Here is a 26,264-nt window from a genome sequence, read left to right as displayed (position 1 = left end):
GTAGAGTTGCAGCGAGTGTTTCTTTCAGATCCAGGCTCCCCCGCAGGTCTGCCCTCTCCAGCTGCCCAGCCCCCACCCTTCCCTGGTGTCCCCACCTGGGAATGAGCTGCACCCCCACCCCCGCCCCAGTCCTGAGGTGGTGCCCAGCCCAGGGGGCAGCAAGTCTCCCGAGCTGCTGGGAAGGACACAGCCAGGTTTGCAACAGTAAAGCTCCCTCTGGGCAGCAGCGTGGGGAGTGAACTCAGCGAGGTCACAGAGCCTCAGGGGACGGAGGGAGAAAGACCACCTGCTCTAGGGCTGAGAAGGAAGGATGTGGGTTTTGGAGGTTCAGAAGGAAGTCAGAAGACCTCAGTGGAGGAGTGAGGGGCTGCACAGTTCCAGGGGGCTGGCTGTCCAGGGACTGGGCACGGGGTCAGGAGCTGCAGGGGGTCGGGGCAGCTCTGTTCTGGACGTACTGTGAGATGTCCAGTAGATATTTTGGTAGCAACCTCTACTTGTTTGGCAAAATATGTTAGGAAACTTATCCAAATGCCAGAGGAGAGAAAAAACAAAAACAAAATAAAACCCAGGTGGCCTACCTTTTGTTTCTGAGAGAAAATGCTATTTTAATTAGGACTAACTATATTCACTATATTACTCACAATGTTACACTTCAAACAAGAGAGGTCATCAGTTAGCTCAACAGGCCTGAAGTGATTTTAACAAGACTTTGCTGAAACTTGACAAAAAGTAACTCAAGGGTTCGTCCTGTCCTCGGCGTGTCAGCCGAGGGTGGGAGGCCTGGCCTCCCTTCCCCACCACGGGCCACCCCACTGCAGGCCACCCCACCCCAGGCCACCCCACCGCGGGCCACCCCTCGCAGCCTGAGCGCCCATCCCCATCACCAGGCCTCAGGGGACACATGCAGGGACACATGCAGCCACGGAGCACCCTCCCCTTGATCTGCAGCATGTGTCAGGTTTGGCACATATTTTAAATTTTATTTTACTTTTACATTTACAAATTCAGGAAGCCACTTTGGGAAGAGGAAGGTGGAAGCTGCCTTTAAGGAAAGCCCAGCTCCCTCCTCCCAGCCCTGGGCTGCAAGGACAGCGGATGCTGCAGGACGGCACCTGACTCTGGGGCTGGCTCCTCACTGGGGCCACCTCCTCACTGGGGCCACCTCAGTGCCTGGAAGACATGACACTGGGGGCTGCCTCGGCCCAGGATTTTATTGCTGGTGAACCTGATTACCCAACTCCTAGCCATGTTAGTCCAGGATGGTGGCATTGTCAGAAAAGGGTCTGGTGGCGCACATTTTGCTGAGATGAGAGGCCACTGAGATGTGTAAACTGCACTGAATTCTGCGATGCTGGCATGTTGTCCCTGCTCATCTTCAGCCCCCTGGGAGGCCCGGGGGGAGATAGAAGAGAACCCCCTGCTGCCCACCTGGACGGGACAAACACTAGAGGCAGACAGGTCAGGACGGATAAGCCCGAATCCCCAGCAGCCGGAGCTCCAGGGCCCCACCAGCTCTTTCTTTCCTGTGCCACTTTCCTTTTAAGGCCCCCAAAGATACCTTCCCAGGTGGAGAGAACCTACATCCCCTTGCTTTCCAAGACTGTATCTCTTGTGCTGAATGAGATGAGCACTTGGCAGGCGGAGTTCAGAAACATGGACTAGCGTCAAGCGGGCATGGATTCCGAGAAGGTGGACTGCTGGAAACCGTCTTCTGGTCATCACTAAATGTCACAAGAAAAACACAGTCATGGAAAGGACGGTTTGCCTCTGTGATCACAGCAGTGCCAAGATGAAGGCCAGAGGCGTCATGGTATTGCTTGGATTTGATCCTGCATTAGCCTCTGCGACGTTGTGGTCCCTTTGCATCTCCATCCCTCCGGAAAATGCTAGGTGTCCCTCCCGCAGTCCACTGCTGTCAGGCAGGACCACCCCTGACCAGCCAGGTGAGCCACGGGCACAACCGTCACTTTGACAACTGAGGAAAATGGCTGTTAATGATGCGAAATGCTCCCTCCCGTTGCCCTGTCAGACTACAGATGTTCAGTTCTTTCTCCCCTCTGAGGAGAGGGAGGCCGGACGAGCATCGTCCCGACCCTGGTGGGGTTGGGGGAGGGGCCCTAGTGCATCTCACGTCCCAGCTCAGTTGTAACAGGGCACAGTGTCACTTACCCAGGCACTCATGAGAGATCTTGGGAGTCTCACTGAGGGGTGTGATGGAGGAAAATGTCATTTCTGTGCTCAGATCTCCACCTGGCTAGGCCCTAGACTAACAGAGATTCTTGAATTCCTAGGTCCTATCCATTAGTTTAGCAAAAAATCTGGTCTCTGATACCCAAAGAGCTTAAAGTCCCCTTCAAAACGTGCATACAAGCGCCGGATGTCCCGTTTGCTGATGCCCAGGAAGTAGTGCTCCACCTTGGTTCTGTTATACACAGTGATGCCCGGAGGGATGGTCGGGTACGACACCAGGTGGTCTATGCCAGCCTCCTTTAGGATGTATGGGGCATCGTCCTCCAGGGTCTCGTGGTGTCCGATCACACTGTACTTGATCTCGCAGGGTGCGCAGAGCTCTACGTACGTCACCCAGTGAATGATGTGGTCCCCAAACTGAAGGTCAAGCCACCTGTGGTTCGGATCACCCAGGTAGCGCACAAAATCTTCAAACTGGATCCCCCGGGTCTCCGTCCGGTTCCTCCTGTACTTCCTGATGATGCTGGGGGCAATCTCGTGCCTGTACCAAGGTTCAAACCGGGGGTTGTGAACAAACTTATCCTTAAATGCAGAAATAAGTCTTTCAAAGGGATCTCTTACGATAAAAAACTTGAAGTAGGTTTTCAACCTAAGGAAAAAAATGAAAACAAACAAGAGGTTAACTCGGTGCTACTGGTGGCTGAGCGGTGCCAAGACTGAAGAGCAGCAGAGCCGTGGTAGTCGCCGGCCGAGCCCTGCCATGAGCATGCTCGGCAGCTGTCACTTCATCCACTTCAAGATGTCGTGGATCAGTCCTGTTTACAACCCATTTTATAGATGAGGAAGGCCCAGAAACCTTAACTGTCCAAGGCCATGGTACTCATCCCAGGGGCTCACCGTGAAGACATCTACTTACTGTATGTTTTGCCTTACTTGAATATTTCAAAACTTGAAGAATATTTAAAAGTTTTTTTCCTGGGCAGAAAATCCTAAGAGCAGGAACTCTGAGTGAGTCAGGAGGAGCCAAGGCCAGAGAATGTTACTTTAAGGGCATGTCTTTAAAAAGTCAACTCAAAAAAAAGTTGCCAGGGGAAGGAACAGAGAGAGGGAAGGGTGTGAGGAAGTGGAACGCCAGGCTTCATGCTCCAGCGGCAGGAGGGGTGGCTGCAGCAGAGCCGGGTGCGGGCACGAAGGGTAGCAGTGGCCACGTGGAGACCACCGAGGACGTCACTGCATTCGCAGTATGCCTGCTCCACGCCACACACTGCTGTCCACGTCTTCAGTCACCCAGGCTCACAGAGGCCCCACGGGGCAAGTGTTCATGGGCAACAGGCCAGTCCCTACCCAGGAGGATTTCTGAGGGGGGCTGTAGCAGCTGGGAAGACTGAGTTAGTCAGGGTGGAAGCCACGGAGGGCGAGTGGCTGTACAGCCCGGCCAGGCAGAGGTCAGCGGGCGCCCCAACATCCAGCAGCTGCTGTGCACTTTTACTCCTTCAAAGCTTGCCCTGCAGGGCCATTCCAAAGCTAGCACGGGAGAACTTTTCCATTCCCATCCTCGCTGGGATCAGGGAGGAATGTCCCTCCACCCTGCCCTGCTGGGCCCAGCCCTCCCTGGCCCCCTGCCCCGGAGACAAGTACAGGGCCTTTGGAAAAAATAAAACACACAGCGGGGGCTCCCTGCAACCCAAATCCCTTTCTTACAAAGAAAAGATCATATGCAGCAAGGAATAAATAAAACGTAACACTACCAAAGCAGGACAAAGTTGACCACTCATTTCTACTAAAAATCACGGAACTTTCACTTTAACGGACTGCATGAAGAGAAGCTGGGGGAGATGTTCCGAGACTCTCCTAGATGTGAAAGTCTGCAGGCACCAAATGAATGCTGGGCATACGCCCGGCTGCCTCTCACCCCCCAAACCTACAGCCCCCAGTGCCCCTCGGAGCCACTTGGAATATGTGGCAAGTACAGAACTAAGCCTGGGGAATTTATCAAAATGTCTGCAGGTTTTCAAAATCCCCCCTTTGAGGGACCTGTTCATACCGCTTCTGAATCTCTGCACCGCTGAAGGAAGAGAGTCGAGGGAGGCCATTCTTCTCATGGTCGTGAACCACGTTCTCAGGGATCTCTTCAATGGAAGGAAACGCCCCTGGGAAGTAAACAGAAGAGAAGGCGTGTTGGCCACATGGGTGCCATCTGTAGGCGTGTTGGCCACACAGGTGCCACAGCTGCCTCCCTCTCACCTCGGGCCCGCTGTCCCCACAGCACGCACCGCAGGCCCTCTCCTGACACCCACAGTTACGTCTGTGAATCCCACTGCTCCTGCCGGCAGGAGGAGAGCACAGCGAAGCTCTTGGCAATCCATAAACCAACGGGAGGAAGCGGGCAACTACGGAGGTAACAGGGCAGAAATACTGGCAGTGCCTACCCTGGAAACGCACCTCAATTCGGCTAAATCTCCATTACAGAAAGATCACTGCCGCAAGCAATTCCTAACACCAGCAATACTTATTCTACTCTGAAATGGGGAGCAGGAATGGGAAATGGAGTGCTGACCATGCCCACAGCACCTCCACGGACTGTCACTGTCACAACTAGTAAGCTGAGCTCTCCAGGCACCACCCCCTAGGCTGATGCTGCTTTTCAGGTAACCTCACAGCATCCCAGCCTGGCAAGTGGCAAAGACCTTCAGCACTGGAAAAACCTGGCTGAGATTGTGGGAGCTGTGATTTACAGAAACAGGAGTCGAAGGAGCAGAGTGCAGGGCAGGATGGACAGTCCCGGTCTGTCGTTGGGGCCATTGCCCGGTCCAGGCTGCTGAATGGAACCTAAGTGGGGTCCATCCGAGGGCTGGTGGCTGGGCAGGCTTTTTTCATTTCTCTCAACATAGACAAATGGAAATAAATTGTCATTACGCTTGGACTTCAGCCATGCCTCTTACAAGCCTTAACATCCGTGTGCTAACCCTGTCATGTTAAGCTCAGAGCTCTAACAGGGAAGAATCTCTCCAGGGCCACCGAAGCAGTGGCCACAGCCTTGTCTGTTTTATTCATTCTTCCCCCAAATACTTCAGCCCCAGTCCAAATCTATGCCACGTGCTTTGGATGGCTGTAAAATGAACAAGATGAGCACTAGCTCCCCCCAGGGACAACAGAGGACCAGCTCTGAGGATTTGCATCTGGCCCCACTCTCGTGCTGTCCTCGTCCAGGTGCACCCAGGGATAACCGAAGACAGCCACAGTGATGACTTTTTATTATACGCCTGGCAAGCCTGCTTGTTTTTATCCTGCCCTTGTAAGTGGCTGTCTACTTCTTTGAAGTATGATGTGTCACAGCGGTGGCTGATTTGTGAGCCTTATAGTATATTCCTTGTTTTCAATTTGATTTGTAACCTAGTTCTCTGATTTCAAAAAATCCATCATACTATTAGATTACTCCAGAAACACATTAATTATACACCTAATAACCAGAAGACGAGGTGTCACCCTTCTCTTCCAACCAACCTGTGAAAAGGCCAGATGGCAGCCAACACTGCTGACTCTGAGAGCAGCGTCAGGAGCAGGGAGATGCTGGAAGCCCAGGACCACCCACCCACAGTGCCCCGAGGCCTGATTCCTGACCTAGGAGTCCCACTGCTGTCAAATGTTCCCTTTGAAGCTGAATTTAATAGACAGTGCCCATAATTATCTTGGATCAGTTCAGACTAACTGGAATTTAAACAAACAAGCATGGTTTCTGAAAAGAAAGGTGAGTGATCACTTTTCAAATGATCTAATTTGAGCATTGAGGTCACTTTTCAATGATCTAATTTGTCCATGAGTAAACATCAGATTTTCTGAAGCAAACTAAGTCCTCTGAATACAGATGCTTAGCATGAAATAGAGCATAATTTCTTTCTATCCAACAGAATACTCGGTCTGCAGGTGGAGAGGCCACGGACCCACGTGGCAGGGCTCCCCTTCCAGGTTCAGGGTGTGGGCTCTTCTCATTATCCGTGGCTCTGTGAGTACAGGGACGTTAACTTGCTCAGGACAGAGCCTGTGCCTGTAAGAATCAACACAATGAATCTGAAGAGAAGAAGAAAAGGATTCAACTGTGGTGGACAAGCTGCCTGAGAAGTGCTAGGAAAAGCAAGATTTGACCTTGGCTGTGCCCCTTTGAAAAGAATCAGTGGCGAAATTAACCCCACAAACTTCTACAGTACAATACTAACAAGAAAAAACGATAGAGAACTGTTTGGAAGGCTGCCAGCCCTTCCGGGAGAAGCCTCCTCGACCCCTCTCTGCCATCCTCTTCCGCCTCCCCCTCCTGGGCCACCAGGACCCTTCCCCAGGCAAATAGGCAGACATCTGCCGGGTGCCACGCGCACCATTTAGAACAATCAGCACTTTCTTCCACTGCGTGTTGCCCACTTTGGGAGTCTGGCAGAAAAGAATCTTGTGCTTGTCGCAGACAAATATTCGGTCCAGGACAAACTTGGAGACAGCCGTGTGTGAGAGATTCTTCAGGGCTTCATCCCTGCAGACATTTCTGATGAGTTCCAGGCGCTTCATATAGACCAGGGGTTGAAGGAGCTGGCGTTCCACAAGCACTGTCCCCATGGGCTGCAAGTGACAAGGAGGCAGAACAGGCACAGGGATCACCAGTAGGAAGCAGGACAGAGCCCAGAAGCAGCCCCGCTGCTGCCTGCCTCGTTCTTACCGTGCACAAGCCCCTTTTCTCTCCTTCCTACAGAGACAACCACTACCTCCAGCCACTTCCCCAGGCCTTTCTCAGGGCCTTCCCACTGCCTGATAAGTTACAGAAACACATCAGCACAGCCGGCCAGGAAACGGATGCAAACCCGGATCGCTGGATTTTCCTTCTTGAGAGAAGGCGGACTTAACAAACAGAAAAAGACAAACAGCTCAGGTTCCAAATGATGGTGCACATCCTGTGGGCTGTTTTAGAACCTAAGAGGACATCTGTAACATGAGAGGCCTTGGGTAACACTCAGTGCAAATGTCTACTGCTCTCGTGGATGGCAGTCCTGTTTGCAGCCCAACTACTTGTCAAGGCTTTGCCTGTGCTTGGAGGTGGTTACAGGCTCTCGTAGAGACACCTGGGAAAACCTCAGCTGAGTAAGAACACGTGTGGCATGGTGTGTGGGCATGTATACACACGTACTACACATGCACGAAAGCTGGAGGGGAGGCAGGAAGGGGACGGAAGGGACGAGGGAGATGCACCGACACATATCAAAGCTGTTCCATGACACCCCCAGACCCCATCCTCAATGAGTTAAATCCCCTCGTTGCTCACGTCGTGGTCACCTAGTTCTCCAAGAAGCGTCCAGAAAGCACGTCAAACAGTGAGACTATTTCCCCCACCCCACTCCTGTGGCCACCTCCAGTGTGGCCATTTCTCAGCATTTTGAAATGCTTCTGCTGCTATGTCTATTAGTTTCCTTAAAGCTACACAGGACTTCTCCCAAAATTTCAAAGTAGACGGTCTCCAAATTAACTTTATTGAATGGACCAAAACGCCCTTGTTATACCTTTTAAAACACACTAGGCTTGCCAGGCAATCCATTTATGGGGCAGGGGTAACAACCTGCCCATCCTGGGGGCTGGGTCAGTTACAAAAGGGGGAGAAGGATGTCAGCCTTCTAGAATACCCCAGAAAAAGGATACTGGAAATACTGGGACAACAGAGGTTCCTGCCCTACCACCTGCTCCCTGCGCTCCCTTCCTGGATCTACAGCAACCGAACTCCCTCACACCACCTGTATCCAGGATGCTCTTTTATCCCTCAAGGGTTTAACTGAATTTCCTGGGATTCCCTGGCGAAGGGAAGACTGTCTTGGGGATTGTTAACAAGAACCTGTAGGCACCTCTAAAGCCACCTCGGAGCCTACTTCCTGAGGTGAAGGCATTTGGCAAGAGAGGGGCACCTCTGGCCCTTTGCCCAGCATCCTTGTCCTCCCATCAGGGGCTTCAGCACAGCCCTGTGCCCTGCACAGAACTCCAGGAACCATGCCAGGCACTCTCGTGGCTTGTACAAGAAGGGGACTAATTTAACCCCAATCCCTCATCGATCCCAACTCTTGCTCACTTACCCCGAGACAGCCCTCTCTCTTCTGCTCACTCTGTCCCAGCTTTTCAAACCTCAAAGCTAACCCCAACCACAGATGGCACTCAGGAGCTGTGCATCGTGGGATAGTTTCTTCAAGCTCAGGCATTAAATACAAAACAAAACAAAAAAGTGTTGTTCAACTGTGTTTACCAACTAGCATCATTTTCTATGTTTTCCCTTTGTAAATACACAAAACCAATTTTAATGACTGATGTTACTTTCAATTATTTTCCATTCAACCATTCAGCTACATTATGCACAGAATAAACTTTGAAAGGTAAGCTGTGGAACCTGACCACCATAATAAACTACCTTTCCTGTGGGAAAGCATATGCTGAGTTTTACTGTTATCTAACAAGTCCTGGTCTCAGAGGATGTTACATCTGACAACTGCTCCCCCATTTCCTTTAGCTCAAATCTGAGATTTATGAGAATCAGCTGGATAGCATGGGAACAGAAGGGGACAGAGGACACTGGTTCAAAGTCTAAGCCAGCAGGCAAAGTTCCTTGAGCCTCATGTTTTCCAACTGCAAATTGAGAATAAAAATACACCTCAGAGGGATGCTAGAGGCCCAAGGAGATTAAAACCCATAAGGTGCACTGCAAAGTGTAAAGCACGTTCAGGTGCAGTCGTCCCACCCACATTCCTCCTGCAGGCCAACAGGCTGCAGGAAGAGCATCCCTCTGTCTCCAAGAGTGACTGCCAGGGTGATAGTTCTCTTCTGCACAGGGGCCCTTGTCTCAAAACACTTTGCAGAAAGCCTACCCTACCACTGCATTCCTCTTTATCTGTGTAACTAAACACTAATTTCCTTGCCTCTTCCTATTAAAGTCACCCTTCTATTTTCTATAGGTTTTTGTGGCTTTTAGTCTCTAGAACCCATCCACATTCTATTCTTGCCCTGGGATGTCTCAACCTAAAAGCAACATTCCTGGGCTGTCTTAAAAAGTTCTGCACTTGACCTCTATCACATCAACGTCCTTCAAAAAGTAAACTCCAAAAGCTCTCTACCATGACCAGGTAGATGCTTTCTATTTTAACTGGGTTTTAATTTGTCCTTACCCTAAAGGCCATGGACAGGAGCTGTGCCCTTCTCTAGGGTTTAATTCTGGGCTGAAAAACATCTGTCAGGCTTGTTCTGCCCATGTCAGTGCTTCTGACACAAGTGGAACTTCATCCTTCCAGTTCCAGAACGGGGTTCACTGCGTGAGATGGCCCTTTGGGAGCACATCCCTCATCCTGGCTAGGGAAACATTAGGAATCTGTGTGCAGGAGGAGCCTGCAGGAAACAAGGTGCAGTCACACTGTCAAGTAAGGCAGGAGCTGGATGAAGTCAGCAGCCTTGGGCTTTGCCAGTAACCCCCACGTGATTTTGGATTTTCCCTAGACTCAGTTCTCTCACTTGTACAATTCAGAGGCTGTGTTGTCTGCTCTGCTGTCCGAGGTCTCATCCCACTCTAACAGTCTATGATCCTGGGTCAGATTGCTTTTCCCTCCTGGTTTCTTCCTGACCTTGCCCAGCACACTCTACTCCCCTGGCAAGGCTCGCACTAGGCTGGTCAGGAATTCAGCACAACCAGAATTTTTACAAAGCATCCATGATGGTGCACAGCACTGTGAGGAACACAAGAGTAACATAAGCCACTGCTCTAAAGCAGGATGTGATGACAAGCGGAAGCCAGCTGCAGGGAGAGCACAGACAGGGATGCCCTGGAGGCTCCCCACACAAAGCTGTGTCCCTGTCTGAGGGGAGAGGACCCTCTGCCCAGCTTGTGCCCACCTTTAGTTCCTCAGGAAAGTGCTTCTCCTCTGGCGACCTCTCCATTTCTGGCATGGCTGTCAGGAACAGAAACTCCTGTCTGGTGCTGTACACTGAAAAACAGAGAGGGTGACAGGTCCATGGGACAGAGCAAAGGCCCCAGAAACAGATCCACACATAGGTGCCTCACTGGTTTTTGACAAAGGTGCAAAAGCAACTCAACAGAGGAGGACAGTCTTTTCAACAAATGGTGCTAGAGCAATTGGATACTTAGAGAACAAAAAAAAAAAAAAAAAAAAAGAACCTTTATCTAAACATCACACCTTATTCAAAAATGAACTTAAAATGGATCACAGACTTGGGAAACTTTTTAAAAACAGAGGAGAAAATCTTTTTAAAAATTGATAAACTGAATATCAAAATGAAAAACTTTTGCTCTGTAAAAGCCCATTTGAAGAGGAGGAAAAGACAAGCTACAGACTGGGAAGACATATTTATAAAGTATGTGTCTAACAAAGGACTAGTATCTAGAATACATAAACAACTCTCGAAACTCAACAGCTCAAAAATCAAACAATCTGACTAGAAAATAGGCAAGATATGCATAGACATTTCACTGCAGAGGATGTACGGATGGCAAATAAGCACATGAAAAGATGTTCAACATCATTGGACATGAGGCAAAGCAAATTAAAACCACAGTGAGGTATTACTATGGCTATAAAAAACTGTGACAACACCAGCTCTGTTTGCTTCCACCATCTCATAATGTGAGACCCCGTGTCAATGAAGCCACCACCAAGGGGGACCCTCACCAGATGTGTTCCCTGGACTCTGGACTTCCCAACTTCCGAAACTGTAAGCAAAAAATTTTGGTTTCTTACAAATTACCCAGTTCCAGGTTTTGTTACAAGCAACAGAAAATGGACTAATAAAGAAAATTGGTACCGCAGAAGTGGGGTGTTGCTTATAACAAACACTTGAAACTGTGGAAGCAGCTTTGGAACTGGGTATTGAGGAGAGGCTGGAAGAATTTGAAGGAGGGGGCTAGGAAAAGTCAAGCTGCTGCTGGGAGTTTAGAAGACAAGAAAACTGGAAAAGGTTTGGAATGTTTTAGAGACTGGTAGTGACTAGAATGCTTATGGAAATACGGATTATTAAGACTATTCTAAGAGGTCTCAGGTGTAAATAAGAAGGAACTTATTGGAAAGTGGGGCAAAGAACACCCTTGCTATGAACTGGAAAGGAATTTGGCTGTATTCTGTTCATGCCCAGAGTGACCTTGGGATGCTGGTCCCCACACCAGCACCGTGGCTACTTTGGCTACTCCAGCTGTGGCTAATTTGGCCCTAGGTGTGACTGGACCTGTAACTTTGGAAGACACAAGCCTGAAGCCTTGGTGGAATCCACATTGTGTTAGGTCTGCAGGCTCACAGAATGCCAGAGCTGTGAAGGCTTGGGAGCCTCTGCCCTGATTTCAAAGGATGTTTGGAAAAGCTTGAGAGCCCAGGAAGAGACTGGTCACGGAAGTGGATTCACCACATACTGTCTTTGCTAGATCGATGCCAAGAGGAAATGTGGAATTAGAGTGGCAGCAGAAAAACCCCACCAAGGCCATGCCTAGTAGAGCTGTGGGAGGGGGACCACCATGGAGACCCCAGAATTGTGGAGCTACCAGCACGCCACACCAGTGTGCAAGAGCTGAAGCATGGCCTCAGACCAGGAAAGCCATAGGAGCAGAGTGGCCCAAGTACATGGGGACCCAACCCCCGCACCAGCGTGCAGAAGACATCGAACATGGAGTCAAGGTACGTGGCTCACCAGCTTTGAGAAGTAATGCCTGCCCTGCTGGGTTTCAGACTTGCTTAGGACTGTTACCCCTTCCTTTTGGCCTATTTCTCCCTTTCTGTATGGGAATAAGTACCCTATGCTTGTCCCACCGTTGTATCTTGGCAGTAGATAACTTGTTTTGATTTCACAGATGGTACTTTGAACTTTAGACTTTTGAGTTGAAACAAGTTAAGACTTTGGGGATGAAATGAATGTATTTACCTATGAGAAGGGCATAAACTTTGGGGGCCAGGGGCAGAATGACATGTACTGAATTGTGCCCCTCAAGTTTTATGTATTAGAGGCTTGGTCCCCACTGTGACAGTGTTAAGAGGGTGGGAAATCCTATTATGGTAGTTGAAAGGTGGGGCCCTGAAGAGGTGATGAGATTCTAAGGACCTGCCCCGATGAGTGTATTAATAATGGTGGTTATGGGCATGGTTCTGAGGGCTTTCAAAGGAAAGCACGAGAGAGTCTCTTTCTCTGTTTCCACCATCTCACAACGTGATACCTTGTGTCACTGAAGCCACCACCAAGGAAGACCCTTCACCAGATGTGCTCCCTGGACTGTGGACTTCCCAGCTCCCAAAACTGTAAGCAATAAATTTCATTTTCTTATTAAAAAAGAAAAACAGAAAAGCTGTGACAATGCCAAATGCCGGGGAGGATGCACAGAAGCCTGACAACTCATTCATGGCTGCTGGGAATGTAAAACGGTCCGGCAACTCTGGAGAACTGTTTGGCAGTTTCTTAGAAAAACTAAGCATGCAGCTCCCATACGACTCAGCAACTGCACTCTCTGGCACTTAATTCAAGGAACTGAAAATTAATATTCACACAAAAACCCATACACAAATGTCGGTAGCCGCTTCATCTGTAACAGTCCCAAACTGGAAATAGCTCAGATGTCCCTCAACAGGTGAACGGTTAACAAGCAGTGGGACGTCCACACCATGGAATGAATATTACAACTCAGCAATAAAAGGAACGAACCACTGAGGCCAACAAGTTAGACACACCTCCTGGGAATTACACTGGGTGAAAACAGCCAATCCCAAAAGGTCACATGCTACGTATGTAACATTCTTGAAATGACAAAATGATGGAAAGGGGAAGAGATTAGTGGTTGCCAGGGGTCGGGGCTGGGGTGGGGTAAGGAGAAGGTGTGGGTGTGACTGTGAAGGGCACAGGGGGACCCTCGCAGTGATGGAGCATTCTGTATCTTGACCGTGTCAATGTCAGTATCCTGGTTGTGAGGCTGCACTGTAGTTTTACAAGATGTGACCAGTGAGGGAAACTGAGTAAAGGAAACACAGAAACTCTCTGTTATTTCTTACAACTGCATGTGACTCCACAATGACCTCGAAATAAAATGTTTAATTTTTTTTTAAAGACCCAATCCACAAAGTCAGTGCTTTTCACCTCAGTTTAAAAGGTCACGGGACTTGAGATCGGACCAGAGGAATCTTACAAAGTGCTTGTCCAGAGTAATAATTTACAACAGACTAATTTTGGGGAAACCTTTGGGGTAGAATGTGAAGACAATCTTCAGCTCTCTGCAAACAAAGAAACATTTACTTTGAAAATTTTGCAAAGTCTATTAAACACATAATTAGAGAGAAAAAGTAGATATCAAATAAAAGCATAAAAACCAGTTCTACAAAAAAACCTACTCCCCACGGGTCATGAATACCCGCACTATGCACCGGCCCTGCAGCCCCGCCCGCCCGTCAGGCTGTTAAGCACCCTCCCCCTCCAGCGGGCACACTGAGTGTCCTCCCTGCCCTCCTGCTTCCTTCCCTGCACAGGGAGGGTAAAAACGGCCTCCAAGTGCCCCGACTCCAACAACACTCCCAGCTCCCACACCTCAGGCTTATTTGATTCCGGTGCAATCTCTCTGCCACACATCTTCATTAATCCATCTTTTTTTTCCTTTTTTGTCTACGTTTGAGTTGAAATGCAAACCCACCCAGAGCTGTGTGCAGGAGCTATTGTGTCCCTGAAGGAAGGACAAAGAGTACTCTGCATGGTGTGAAAAGAGATGAAGGCATCAGTGCTCCTGGACGCCCTCCGAGGGCTCGGAGACCACCAACCATCTGTCTGTCTGTCCTCCTCAGTGGCAACCTGTCACCTTTCAGCACTGACATGCTAAATGGGTTTTGCAAAAACCTAAGCTTCCTTAATAATATTTTAGATAGAAAAATGTATACTGAATTCTAAACTGACTCATCAATGACTTTTTGAAAGGTAAGCTATTCCATCCGCTCAGGAGCCCCTCACCTTGCAATACCACACATGCCTGCCAGTCACCCCCCAATTTTAACATTTTTATGACTTAAACTTCCTGGTATTTTCTCCCCAACTCGCTCAACCCTGATTCAACTAGATTCAGATAAAACTGACAGCACAGTTTATGTTTGCTCTTCTTTTCCCATTGCTTTGCTGATGACCATTTATCTTCATCAGATGCCATCATCCCCACGACAGTCACAGAGGGCCCTCAGGAGCAAGCCTCCAGGTCCAGGAGGAGGATTTCAATCCTCAAGGTATGGCCAGGTATCTTCATAATGTCTCAGCTTATTTTTGTTATTGGCATCATTAGCTTTGTAATTTTTTACAAGATGTCTAAATTTGCCAAATGATGGGCTGCTTTGCTTTTCTAGAAGTGATCTCAACCCCGTCTCACTGGCGACACTGTATATCCAGCTACTGCATCTCACAATCCTGGCCCAGCCTCTGTCCCACATGTGCTGGGTATGCAGAGACACTCAAGTCATGGGCTCTGCCCTCAGGCAGCTTACAACCAAGCTGAGGGGCTGAGACAAGGAAAAAGACTGGAGGAGGAGTTGACCGGCAGAGGAGAGAAACCAGTGTCCGCACACACCCCAGACCCACAAGGATGCCATTTTTGAGTCTCGACATACTTTGCCATCAAATCGTCATCACTGAGCAGGATTTATTTTCCTGTGATAAAGTCTAGTTATAACACCCGATCCTAGTTCAATGTTACACTGAAATTTGTTAACTGAGGATAAATCATTGCTACAAGTACCACTGTGACTCCACTTCTGAGCTGAAGAGAGGCTATAACACTATAAAAATCTGGTCAGCATTGCCCTAAACAGCATTCCAGACAAATGTGCTCTTCCTATTAGCTCAAGTGGCAGGGGACAGGGAGGTGAGAGGAAAACCCAGGGGTCTTCTCACTGAGATTCCGGAGCAGGGTCCATTTCCCAGAGGACAGAGCTGGAAGGAGCAGCAACAGGGACACCAAGTTACCCTGGCCCCTGGATGCTGAGACTGAGGACCCTTCACCCCCTTACAGGAAATGGACTTCATCACAGGAGATACACTGTGTTCTAAGTTATTTCCTTGGGCTTTTGGTTCAAAAGCAAAAACACTGTGAACATGCATGAAATAAACCCCTCACTGCCATGTTTGCAAACCTCTCAGCTTCCTAATCGACCGGGGAGTTTAACTGTCTCTACAGAAAGAAGGGAGCCTGTGAGGCTCCTGGGTCACACTCACTAAACCACAGAGCTCAAGGGGCAGCTCAATCACTATTGCTAAGTGCACACTGTAAAGCACAGAAGCACCACGTGGGCCCGTGTCAGGGCTTCCCTCCTTTCCCTGCAGACCTGCCTTCCAGCCTTGTTGCTCCTCTGTGGACAGGGCGGGGCAGAGAGGATGGAGGCAGGAGCTGTGGGGCATTGGGAGGCCATCAGCACAGCTAGAGACATGCCCAGGAGCTCTCTGGGTACAGCAGGAGTCTGGAGCTCATGGGTCATGCAGTGGCACAGGCAGCTGCAGGAGTACATCAGGAAAACTGCTGGTACTGAAGTATTTCTAATCGCCCCTCCATAGGGGCTGCCATCAGTGGGAGGGTGCGCCCGGCATTCTGCAAAACACAGACGCTGTGTGCACCTGCACTCCCCAGTGTCCCCGCCTACAGCTGCAAAGGAGCCACTGCAACATCGCTCCTGTGCCTTGCTCCTCCAGCTCAGCCACTTGGCCACTGAAGGGAGGGCCTGGGGCTGCAGAGTTCCATCTCCACTTCCTTGCACACACCCAGCACTCCACAGGTCACAGCGCCTCACCATGCTCAGGCCTTCCATGGGAGGCTCTCAGAGCAGGTAGTGTCCATTTTGCAGAAACACATGGAGGCTTAGGTAAGCAAACAAGGGGATGAATAGAATCAGTAATTATGAGACCAAATTTGGTGCCCTATGTTCTGTAAAGGGGAGTTAAAAAAAATCCTCAAGAAAACCTGACGACATATACTTAAATGACCCTCCATCCACTACACTGCCCTGAAGGTGACCTTCAAACATGTGGCCACCAATGCAGAGTACCAGCTGGCACACAGGCATGCTGAGCAATCGTGGCCACATCTCTCATGATGACACAAGGCAGAGAGAATTCCCAAACCTGGAGCCTACAAGAAACCTTGCTGCCAGGCTTATTTATGGCATTGTGGGGAGAAGGCCCCGCTCCCTGCTCCTTGGCAACACTCTGGCTTCGGCCACAAAGAAAGCACCTCTGCCCTCTAGGGAAGTGCTCAGGAGGAACCTTCCACCCCTTTCCACCTCCACTCTTGCAACTTTGTCTCACGAAGGCTTTGGATGCCATGCGTGTCCTTTGATTCCGTGACAGCAGTCATCTGCACATATACCTAGTAACAGTGTGTTGCAGCAGGTGTCAATTAGCCAAAAGTCATTCCACCATGAAGCACACCTACCATCTGGGTCTTTAAAGGTCAACGTGATGAACTTGCTAGCCACCATGAACATGAAAATCACCCAAAAGCATGCGGCCAACAGAAGCCACTGGTGGTGCATGTTGTCAAATGTCAGCCATTCAACAGTTCTTCCTGGAAAACACAAACAGGATGTTACTTACAACTGCGTCAATTAAACAAAAAGTAATGAAGAGAATGGATGCCTTGAGTTAACAGGATCCACACAAATATTTTCATCGCTACAAAGGGTATTTTGACTTGGCATTAAATTTAACATTTCATATTTAATTAATAACGTTAAATGATGGACTTAATAATAAATCAAACTGAAAATACCCTCATGAAGGGGAGCGATAATGAGAGGATGCCATCTCTACTTGTTCTTGGAACATGGGGTGAGACTTCACTTTTGCAGATTTGCTGCCTGTTGGGCCCAGGCTCCCGTCACAAGGCACTCCCACGAGGACCTGAAAGCAGGCAGGCAGGAGGAGGCCTGCCGAGGACTAGGCTTCTGCTGGGGTAAGTCATAGAGGGCAGAGCCATGCTGACACAGTGACCAGCACACTGTGGTTAAAATCCTGACGGTAGCCACACCTAGAGAATCTCTAAAAAGGCAAAGAAGTGAGTACCGTGCTTCTCACCTCTGCTCACTTGCCTGTGAGGGTCTGCGCAGAACCCTGGGGGTGGGTGTTTTTCATGTTATCATAACCAGGAGTGACGCAGGGCACATCAGTCCTCAGCCTGTTACAGAAGTCACATTCTGCTGCAGGGGACAGAAAGAACCAGAAAGTCACCAACAGTCCTCAGCAAGACAGACAAAAAAAAAGTATGCTTCATTTCACCTTTAACACAGCGCTTCTTCATGCCAAATCACACTGCTTAAAGAGGCACACTGGGCTAGACTGGTTTCCTCCAGCAGGCTGAGGCCATGCATCACTCTGGGCAGCTGAGAGAGTGTCCCCTCAACGTGGCACTGATGGGGAGTGATTTCAGAGAGAGCTTCCCAACCCTGCGTGGTCAGAGCCAACCAAGCCCTTGCTCAGTAACACTGACATCCTAGAATCTCATGGGAGCCAGGCATCTGAAACCTGAATTCCCCCCACCCCACCCACCAAGCAATCATCTGGCCCACACCTGGGTACAGCCTGCAAGGGGCGCTCCCCACCTGCCCAGCCACCTGTGCCCACACGTAAGGCTCAGTGTGTTTCCTGGGGTCCCCGAGCAGGGTTGTCAGATTAAACAAATAAAAATACAGGACACTCAGTTAGGTTTAAATTTCAGGTAAACAACAAATAATTTTTTGTAGTATAAATATGGCCCACATACTGCATGGGATATACTTATACTAAAAAAAGTATATTTAGTATATTTTTTATGTAGATAAAAGGACAAGTACCCACCCAGCCTGGTGCAGACCCTCAATAAACTTAAGTTGGTCAGTCCCTCGGCACCCTTTGTGACTTTCTGGTTTAACCTATAACCTGATAAATGTGGTGGCCAAAAATTAACACAGCAGCATGGTCGGCCCTAAGAAGAGAGGAAAAGAAAGGACAGACAGGACAGACACTCATCCCAGGTGACTACTAACTTTCCCCTTTTATTTTTTGTGTGATTCTGTTTTGTTTTATTTTTTGTTTTGTTTTCTGGCCAGTACAGCAATCAAATCCTGGACCTTGTTGTTAATCAGCAACACACTCTAACCAACTGAGCTAACTGGCCAGCTTAACTTCTCCCTTTTAGAGACAATTGGTGCGTAGACTGTGCCCAGAGGACACAAGGCCCTGCAGTCCTGAGTCCACTGAACTTGTCTCTCTGAGATGATGACAATCAGAGGGGTCTGTCCCCATCAGTCACCATGGGCACACCCTGCTGAGAAACCTTAGCAGCAGGCCTTTTCTAGTTGAGGCATAGAGGGGCCAGTGTGGGTTAGGGAGGAAGTAAAGAGAGTAGAGACAGGTACCAAGCAGGTTGCATGCAATTCTCAACAGAGAGGGCCCTGCTCTGAGTGGCCTGAGGCTTGCAACCCATACTACCCTAGGATGAGCACTGTGGGCAAGTGGACATAGACAAGGGTGGCTGCCTGGACCTGCTGCCCACGCACGCAGACTCGCTTACCTAAGGAGCAGGTGGCGGGAGGCTCTCCTGGCACTGCCCACTCTCTGCTACCAGCTCCACTGGCTCACTGCGTACCTCTGCGCTTCCTGGCCCCTGAGCACCCTGGCCCAGGCACAGGCTGGCTCTCGGGAGGTTTTCATAGCTTAAGAATCTAATCTTTCCAATGGGAGTTAGTCTTCTGAAGGACCTAATTTGAGTCTGCCCACCTAGATAAAGTAGGAAGACAATGAGTGAATAGCCTTACCTGACAATGAAGATCACCTCATCTGCTCTTCAAGAGCCAGGTGGTTCAGGGGCAGGATTTCTACACCTAGGCCCCGCTGCACTGTCCTGAAGCCATGCCTGCCTTCCCAAGTCTCGGCTCTCCATGTCAAGTCAGGAGCTCTTAGATTCCTTCCCCCAGGCTGGAGGCTAGGACTGGTCTGTACCCCTCCTCTCCCTAGATGGGTGGCCGAGGATTTGTCAGTGACAGCTCTTCTTCTCTACAGCATAAAACAGCCACCTGCACATCCATCAGTATACTGTCAAAATAGCTCCTCGGCAATCAGACAACTCACGAGTCTATCTTCCAACATGTTCTTTCAGATGGGAATTTTCTCTTCAAAGAAGTTCAACTTCTAGCATGACTTCTGTAAACTCCTACAGAACTGAGACATCTAGAGAGCCCCTTCCCTTCCCAGCCTGGCCACTGCATGGGTGCTGGAAAAAGGTCAGTTGGCAAGGCTCCGGCCTGCCCCCTACCCGCTTCATGGCACTGAAAGGCGAGCCTATTACTGTACGTAGGTCCAAAGTGTACAACAGATCAGTCAACAAAAAAGGCAAGCTTCAGGATTGAATGTATAATCCTATTTATTTAAACAAATTATATACATACAAGATTTCTTTGTTTTTTTGTTTGTTTTGTTTTTTGGTGGCTGGCTGGTACAGGGATCCAAACCCTTGGCCTTGGTGTTACCAACACAACGTGCTAACCAAGAAAGCTAACCAGCAAGTTACAAATTATATATATATGAAAGTTATGTGATTATATACACATTGCATACACACACATATATGTAATGTACAGAATAAAATCCTGAGAGGCTAGAGAGGGGTCATATTTTACTTTACATACTCCTGTGTTTAAGAAAAAGCTTTTGCAATAAGCATTTATCCTTCCCATAATAAAAACCAGTGATAAATAGAAAATACCACCTCCATACATGTACCCTGGTGTTTTTATTTCTGCTGCTTAATTTTTTCTACCTCACTACTACCAGCTGCAGTTTCTCTACCATTATAGACAGTAAATACTTTTCTAGCCAGGAAAAAATATGGTGAACTGATAAAGTAAATGTATATCTGAATATTTAGTACATATATCTTCGCTTCATTAGTTAGCTCTTATTTAGTTTTAAAAAACGACTAAATATTTAAACCATAAGGAAAAGTGCAGACGATAATATAACAAATACCTATTTACATATGCTAAGAGCTAATAGTTTTGCTGGAAACTTTTGTAAGGAAATAAAGTGTTATAAGTATAGCTGGAACCCCTCACACCCCGCCCTACCTCCCTCCATCCTCAGAGCTACCCAATCACCCCGGTGATGGTACTTCCACGACATCAGATACAACTCCTCTGACAGAAGCAGCAGCAGGCTGTTTAGGAAGGTGGTCTTCCCTACCCAGACAAAGCCAGGGCTTACTGGGGGACGTGGAAAGGTGAGTTTACCCAAGGCCTGCAAGGAAACATTGCATTACACATGGCTTCTTTCTAGAGAGGCACGTGCTGGATGATAAGGCCTGGTGTGGAGGGATGCACAATATTAAGCACTTAACTTTTTTTCTCATGGACTACAGTGAGCAAATTCACAAACCATACATAAGCTTGTGTAAAAGCTGTCAAGGTAACCTTGGTTACAAATTTAGGTAAACTGGTAAACTGGGACTTGTTCTCCAAGTCACGTTCTGTGAGAGCCAATCAGGCTGCAGGCTGACCGCCTTCTCAAAATCCCCACCCCCCTCAGGTCCAATGTCTCTACAACACTCAAACATGAGCAGACGTATATCTGCACATATGTTTAAGGACAAAATTATCTAAAAATAATTACTTGCCAAGTTCATCACAAAAAGGTGTATTCATTCATCCAATAAAACAGACACCAAGAACACAACAGTGAGTCCCAAACCAAACACACACACAGGTCTTGCAGTCTAATGGAGAGGCCCACATGGATCTAAAAATCTATTGCATAGGAGTGAGAGGGACATGTGTCGGCAGGAGAAAATACTGCAGGGACAGGCGCTGGGCAGAGAGAACAGCACAGTTACCTAAGTTGTGGAAGGCAGGGTTCCAAGGCCAAGGGACAGGACCCTGAGTAACTGAGCAAGACTGTGTAGCTGGGGTTTCCAGAGCACAGTCAGAGATGAGGCAGCCCAAACGTGGGCCAGACAATGCAGGGCCTTCCAGAGCTGTTGTGGAATTTAGTTTTCCCCTTGCAAGCAATGGAAAGCCACGGAAGAGAGCTTCACATGAAGACAGGAGTAGGGTGTCATGATCTGATTTAAATTTTGAAACAATTTCTCTGGCACAGAAGTCAAAGATGCAAGGAGAAAATGTCCATGCAGCAACTGCCCCGTCTCAAGGTCATTTTCATTCGTGGAGGAGGGAGTATTCTAACCAGGCACAAGAAAACCCAGCCAGGTGCTCCACATCACCACATCATCACCACTTAGGTCTCCACAAACCAGCAAATCACCCACAATATCTGCTACGTCGCCTTTTGATGAATCCTAAAGAGTGGTGCGTCCAGCTAACCACGGTGTGATCTGCTTTGAGATTAATGCATTCCAAATCCAGACCTGATGGTGTCTGACTTTATGTCTAGGATAGTGGTTCCGAGCCCTGGCCGTACATTAGAATCACCTAAGAAGCTTTTAAGACATACAAGGGTAGCAATACCCTGGGTCGCTAAAATATCCCAGCCAAGACAACACAAATCTCTGGAGGTGGCACTGAGGCATGTTTTAAAAGCTCTGTAGGTGATTCTAATGAGCAGCTGGGTCCAAGCCCCCAGCCCTTTGCAAATGTTAATGCCCACATGAATCCCCTGGGGATCTTGTTAAAAGGCAGATTCTAGGCATTCTTGCATAATAGCCATTCTCCCACCACCTCTTTCCATTTTAAGAAGGAAAATTGGCAGCAAAAGAGCATCTAGTCCAAGAGAGTCTACTGACGCTCTGAATTTCATGTGTTCTGCCTCAACAACTTAAGAGGTTCAATTAAAATCTAAGACCTCCCATCACTGCCCCCATTTCACTCTCTTCCAGCCCTCCCATTTACAGGTAACTAGATTCTGTAGAATTAGGATTTGTCTGACCTCGGAAAAAACCATGATAATTTGTCCCATTTTTTACACAAAAAGAAAGGCATTCCAAATTCACTAAGCCCCAGCTCCTTTAAGCCTGCCCCATTCTCTGCATTGTTTCTTTGAATACAGTAGTTCTCCACGGGGTCTGTCACCTGTCCAAGGATGACTCCATCAAGGGTCGTGATCTGCAAGGAGCCTGGGGCCTGACAGGAACAGCCCTTTCTCCAGGGCTTTGCTACAGCCTTTGAAAAACCTGACATTTTCTGCAATTAACTCCCCTTTGTTCAAGGAGCTTGACGACCCCCACAGTGCCTCCTGCAGTTAATCTTGGTAGCAAACCTGAGTGCCCCGCATCCCCCAGTCATGGTACGCTGCCTGAACAGAGCCCCCCGGCACCCCAGGAATCAGCACATCCGTCTTCAGAGTTTTCCTACTTCCAGATATTAAATGGGATTTTCACGTGTCAGGATGCCTGGATCTGAAACCAAGCCAGAGGCTTGGGCTCTCTGAAAACCCATGAGGCAGAACTGGTAATTAAGGAACTTCAGTCCTTATGAGGAAAAAAGGGTCTGAAAAGCGAGAACATAGCTGAACCGGCGAGAAGCCCTCATCTTTTTTTCCCCTCTCTCTCCCTAAAATGAAACAAAAACACCACACATTTTACATGTCTGGAATGACTAGTAATGGGTATGGTACTGTTACCAGCTTTTGATGCAAATTTTCCCTCCCCTGCATTTTGAAAAAGATGCTTGTAAATTCATTTTGCTCAGCTGCCAGTAACATTCCTGCCAGCAGCTTTTGCCCTGAGTTTGAGGTGTCCGTCCTCCAAAAGCACAAAGCCTTTCTCATTTCTTACTCTGTGGTGAAGAGTTGACTCCCACCTGCCATTCCCTACTTTTAATATGCAAAGTCATTTGTTAAAGGTTCTGAAAAGTCCTGTGGTAAATAAGCCCACATAACTCTGTTTAAACACCTTTTTTCCAAACGTCATTCATTCATTCAGCAATTTTTACCAAGTGCCCACTCTGACCCCTCAGCAACACACACTCCCTGCTCTCTTACGGTGCTCAGTTCCAACATGAGTAGACGGGCCACAGCCAGAGCGATTAATGTATACACTCAGGCCAGGTGATAAGTGCTTGGCTCCTAATAAGGAAGGGTAAGGGGGTAAAGGCAGGGCCTCTCAGAGGGGATGCTTTTGAGAAAATGTGGAATAGAGTGAGGCGCAAACCATGCAGACCCCTGGGCAAAAACCATGGTCTGGGTCCTAGAGTTCTCCAAACAGCAAGGAGGCTGGTGTCCCTCGTGCCCACTGGGCAAGAGGGGAAGGGAGTGGGCCCATTGAGTCCTGTCAACAGCCCTTTACTGAGATGGAAATCCTGGGATCCCCATTACACATACACCCCAGGAATATCACATGTCCTCTGTGCAACTTTGAAAACATGCACCCAGATACTAAAGGAAACTTCCTGAAAAAAACCCAGTAATGTACAAGGAACTGGCAACCCTGGAAGGACTATGGAGGAGAAGGGAACTAGACAGCCCAGGGCTGGAGCGATGGGGACATTTCACTATCAGTCCTATCATACTTTTTGATTTTGAGCTACAATCTATTACCCAATCAACAAAATTATGAAATGACAACTTAATAAAGCAAAATATGGTGTATGCATTTATAATAAAGTTCTATTATGCGTTCCTGAGATTTTTAAATTCATAGTAAGAGTTTCTCTTAATCTCAGTTCAGAAATTTCCTTTGTCTTCTCACTGTCGTCCTTAAAATTGACCTCCTTAGAACGACTGATGATTCTTAGTTACCAGAATGAAAACGCACTCCTTAGTCCAACTGATGAAGACACCTGCAGCTAAGACAGATTCTCATGAGTAATGATAATATACAGCAGCACCTGTACAGCGTTCACTCCGCACAGGCACGGGCCTTCGCAGGCACTAATCACCTAATCCCAGGCTGAGAGTGTGCTCCTAGTGTCATATTTAAGGAAACACTTTTAAGTATACATGTACATTCTCCTACTCAAGAGTTTTAAGTCCCTAAAATCTCTAGACAAGCAAGAAGGGAAGCAGTAAGGATATTGAATAGCATGACCTCAAATGACTGGCAAGCTCACATCCTCCTTCACATACCTTCTGAGGCCTGGGGTTCACGTTTCCTGGCTGTGTTTGTCCTGCCTGAAGCTCTTGGTTCCTCTCGTTACTGTTTAGGATAATTTAAAAAAAAACAATAAGCATCATTAAAAGTTATAAGATCAACTTACTTAATACAACTTGGTTTATACTTAGGAAAAAGCCACTTTGATTATTCACATACATTTTGCAAAGCAGGTCTCTTATAAAGGCAGGTTACATTTGGGTTTCTTGGTAAATATTCTACATGAACCAAAAGAACTAGCTGGTTAAAAGACTTCCATGTAATTTAGCATGATAAATAAAATATATCTTGTAGCAAAAATAATCAAATCCTATTCTACTTGTTTTCCATGTTTGATATTGGGTAAAGGATTCCTATACAAGATTATCAATTCTTCTAAAGCAAGACGTTCTCTGGATTTTACATGCCTTCAAGCTTCAGCATCTGCCAAATTCTAACCAAATGTCATATAACAAATGAATAACTGGATACAAGCCACACTCACGGAATTAGAGAGATCACAGATTTAATAGAGCTCACAGGCAAAATAAACATACAACTCATTTAACATACACTATAGCCTAGGCTGCCTGGGACACGTGCAGCACAGTCTAGCCGTGCTTCCTTTCTTCTAAGAGCTCAATGCTAAAATTAAAAGCAATTTCACATTACGTAGATTGAAAGATTGGGCTTTATACACTCAAATCCAGATTTTTCCAGACCCGTATGAGAAGAAAATGGACTCTCTCGGTTTCTGCAATCTCTAAGGTCCTACATTCATCTCTCTCCCAGCTTTTTATTGTATAACCTTCTCAATCATTTGAAAAATGACCTGAATGTAACAGCAAATTGCCCAGGATATTTGCTAATTCTTTTCTTTCTCTGTCCAGTTCTGCAAGCAGTCCAATTTTCATTTCAGGGGAGGAAAGAATTTTTCTCTCAGGTATTTCTTTGCAATTCTATTCTTCAGGGTCAAGAACAGAGATGGAAAAAATTTTCTTTCCATCTTAAAATTCCAATTCTGAGCCAAGATGGACTATGCCCTAATTATAATGGGGGAGGGGAAGACCGTTTCTTTCTGTCTTTTCTTTTTAACCCAGTCCCCGAAAACAGTGAAGAAAGAAGGCGGTGTTGATGATGAGCTAACCTGAGCTGCCTCATTTAAAAAATGTCTGAGACATTTCTCACTCTGGCAGTTAAAACTGAGCAATGCAATGACCCAACTCCTCATGGCCCACAGCCCCAGACGTTGGGTGTTTCAGACAAAAAACCCCTTTATGACAGTCCTGCCGCTTAGCTAACCAGAACCTGGCTGCGCTGCTTCCTACTCAGTGCCCGGCCTTGCCCGCCTTTAGCAGACTTGGAAAGCAAAAAAGACAGCTTTTGGAAAACCTGGTTCATCTTCTCAGCCAGAGGCGCAGACATTTATTTACGCCTCAGCCTCCCACTTCTGACAGCCTGTGGACGGTGCAGAGCGCTGGGGAGCCCGTGCGGCGGGGACGCGCGCGTCCACCCACTCCTGCCCTGGCCCCCAAACCCGGCTCCCTGTGCCCCCCGCACAGGCTGCAAGGCGCCTGCTCCCTGCCCTGGCCCTCTGCACGCCCGGACCCGAGTGGAACATCTTCTTCCCCCTCCTGGCCCAGTTACAAATGCACATTCTCCGCCGAGGATGAAAGAGGTGGACGGCGGCTCGCCCCAGGGTCAGTGACCCCGCCCGCAGCAGCGTCCGGCACAAGGACGTCGCCGCCTTGTTGCCTAAGTGACGTGCTGAGACGCTTCCCGTTATCCCGCGGACTAGGGAGGGCCCCAGGTCGCCGGGGCACACGGGACGTGGCTTCTGCCGTTTCTCCGTCCACCCTGGGGGCATGGAGGGCCCCCCGCGCTCACCCTCCGCCGAGCCGGCGCCCGCCTGGGTCCTGGCTGCTCCCTCGGCCCGGGCCTCGCCGGGCCTGCGGGCGACGCGCGGGGTCCCGGCGTCCCGGGAGCCCCGGAGGCCCGCCCCGCCCCAGGCCTC

At 48.4% G+C, this 26,264-nt stretch overlaps 1 protein-coding gene across 3 annotated transcripts; it reads right to left on the bottom strand.

Moving 5' to 3' along the window:
* Positions 1-954: 954 nt before the first annotated feature.
* CHST10 (carbohydrate sulfotransferase 10) lies at positions 955-26,264 on the bottom strand. Of its 3 annotated transcripts, XM_063078389.1 has the most exons (9): positions 26,138-26,264; positions 24,247-24,316; positions 18,749-18,954; positions 17,275-17,396; positions 16,634-16,765; positions 10,087-10,178; positions 6,561-6,795; positions 4,235-4,340; positions 955-2,839 (listed from the first exon to the last, which is right to left on the bottom strand). In XM_063078389.1, exons 5-9 carry the CDS (start codon positions 16,731-16,733, stop codon positions 2,302-2,304), a joined length of 1,071 nt encoding a protein of 356 aa, XP_062934459.1. In that variant the 5' UTR covers positions 16,734-16,765; positions 17,275-17,396; positions 18,749-18,954; positions 24,247-24,316; positions 26,138-26,264; the 3' UTR covers positions 955-2,301. The 3 variants fall into 3 exon arrangements, with proteins under 3 accessions (XP_062934459.1, XP_062934458.1, XP_062934461.1); XM_063078388.1 differs by lacking the exon at positions 18,749-18,954; XM_063078391.1 differs by lacking the exons at positions 18,749-18,954; positions 24,247-24,316; positions 26,138-26,264 and adding an exon at positions 18,034-18,116.

The sequence above is a fragment of the Cynocephalus volans genome, chromosome 14, assembly GCF_027409185.1.
Source record: "Cynocephalus volans isolate mCynVol1 chromosome 14, mCynVol1.pri, whole genome shotgun sequence".
In the NCBI taxonomy this organism is placed as follows: domain Eukaryota; kingdom Metazoa; phylum Chordata; class Mammalia; order Dermoptera; family Cynocephalidae; genus Cynocephalus; species Cynocephalus volans.
Note: the sequence above shows the minus strand (reverse complement) of the source record. Positions and strands in the feature narration are given on the sequence as shown.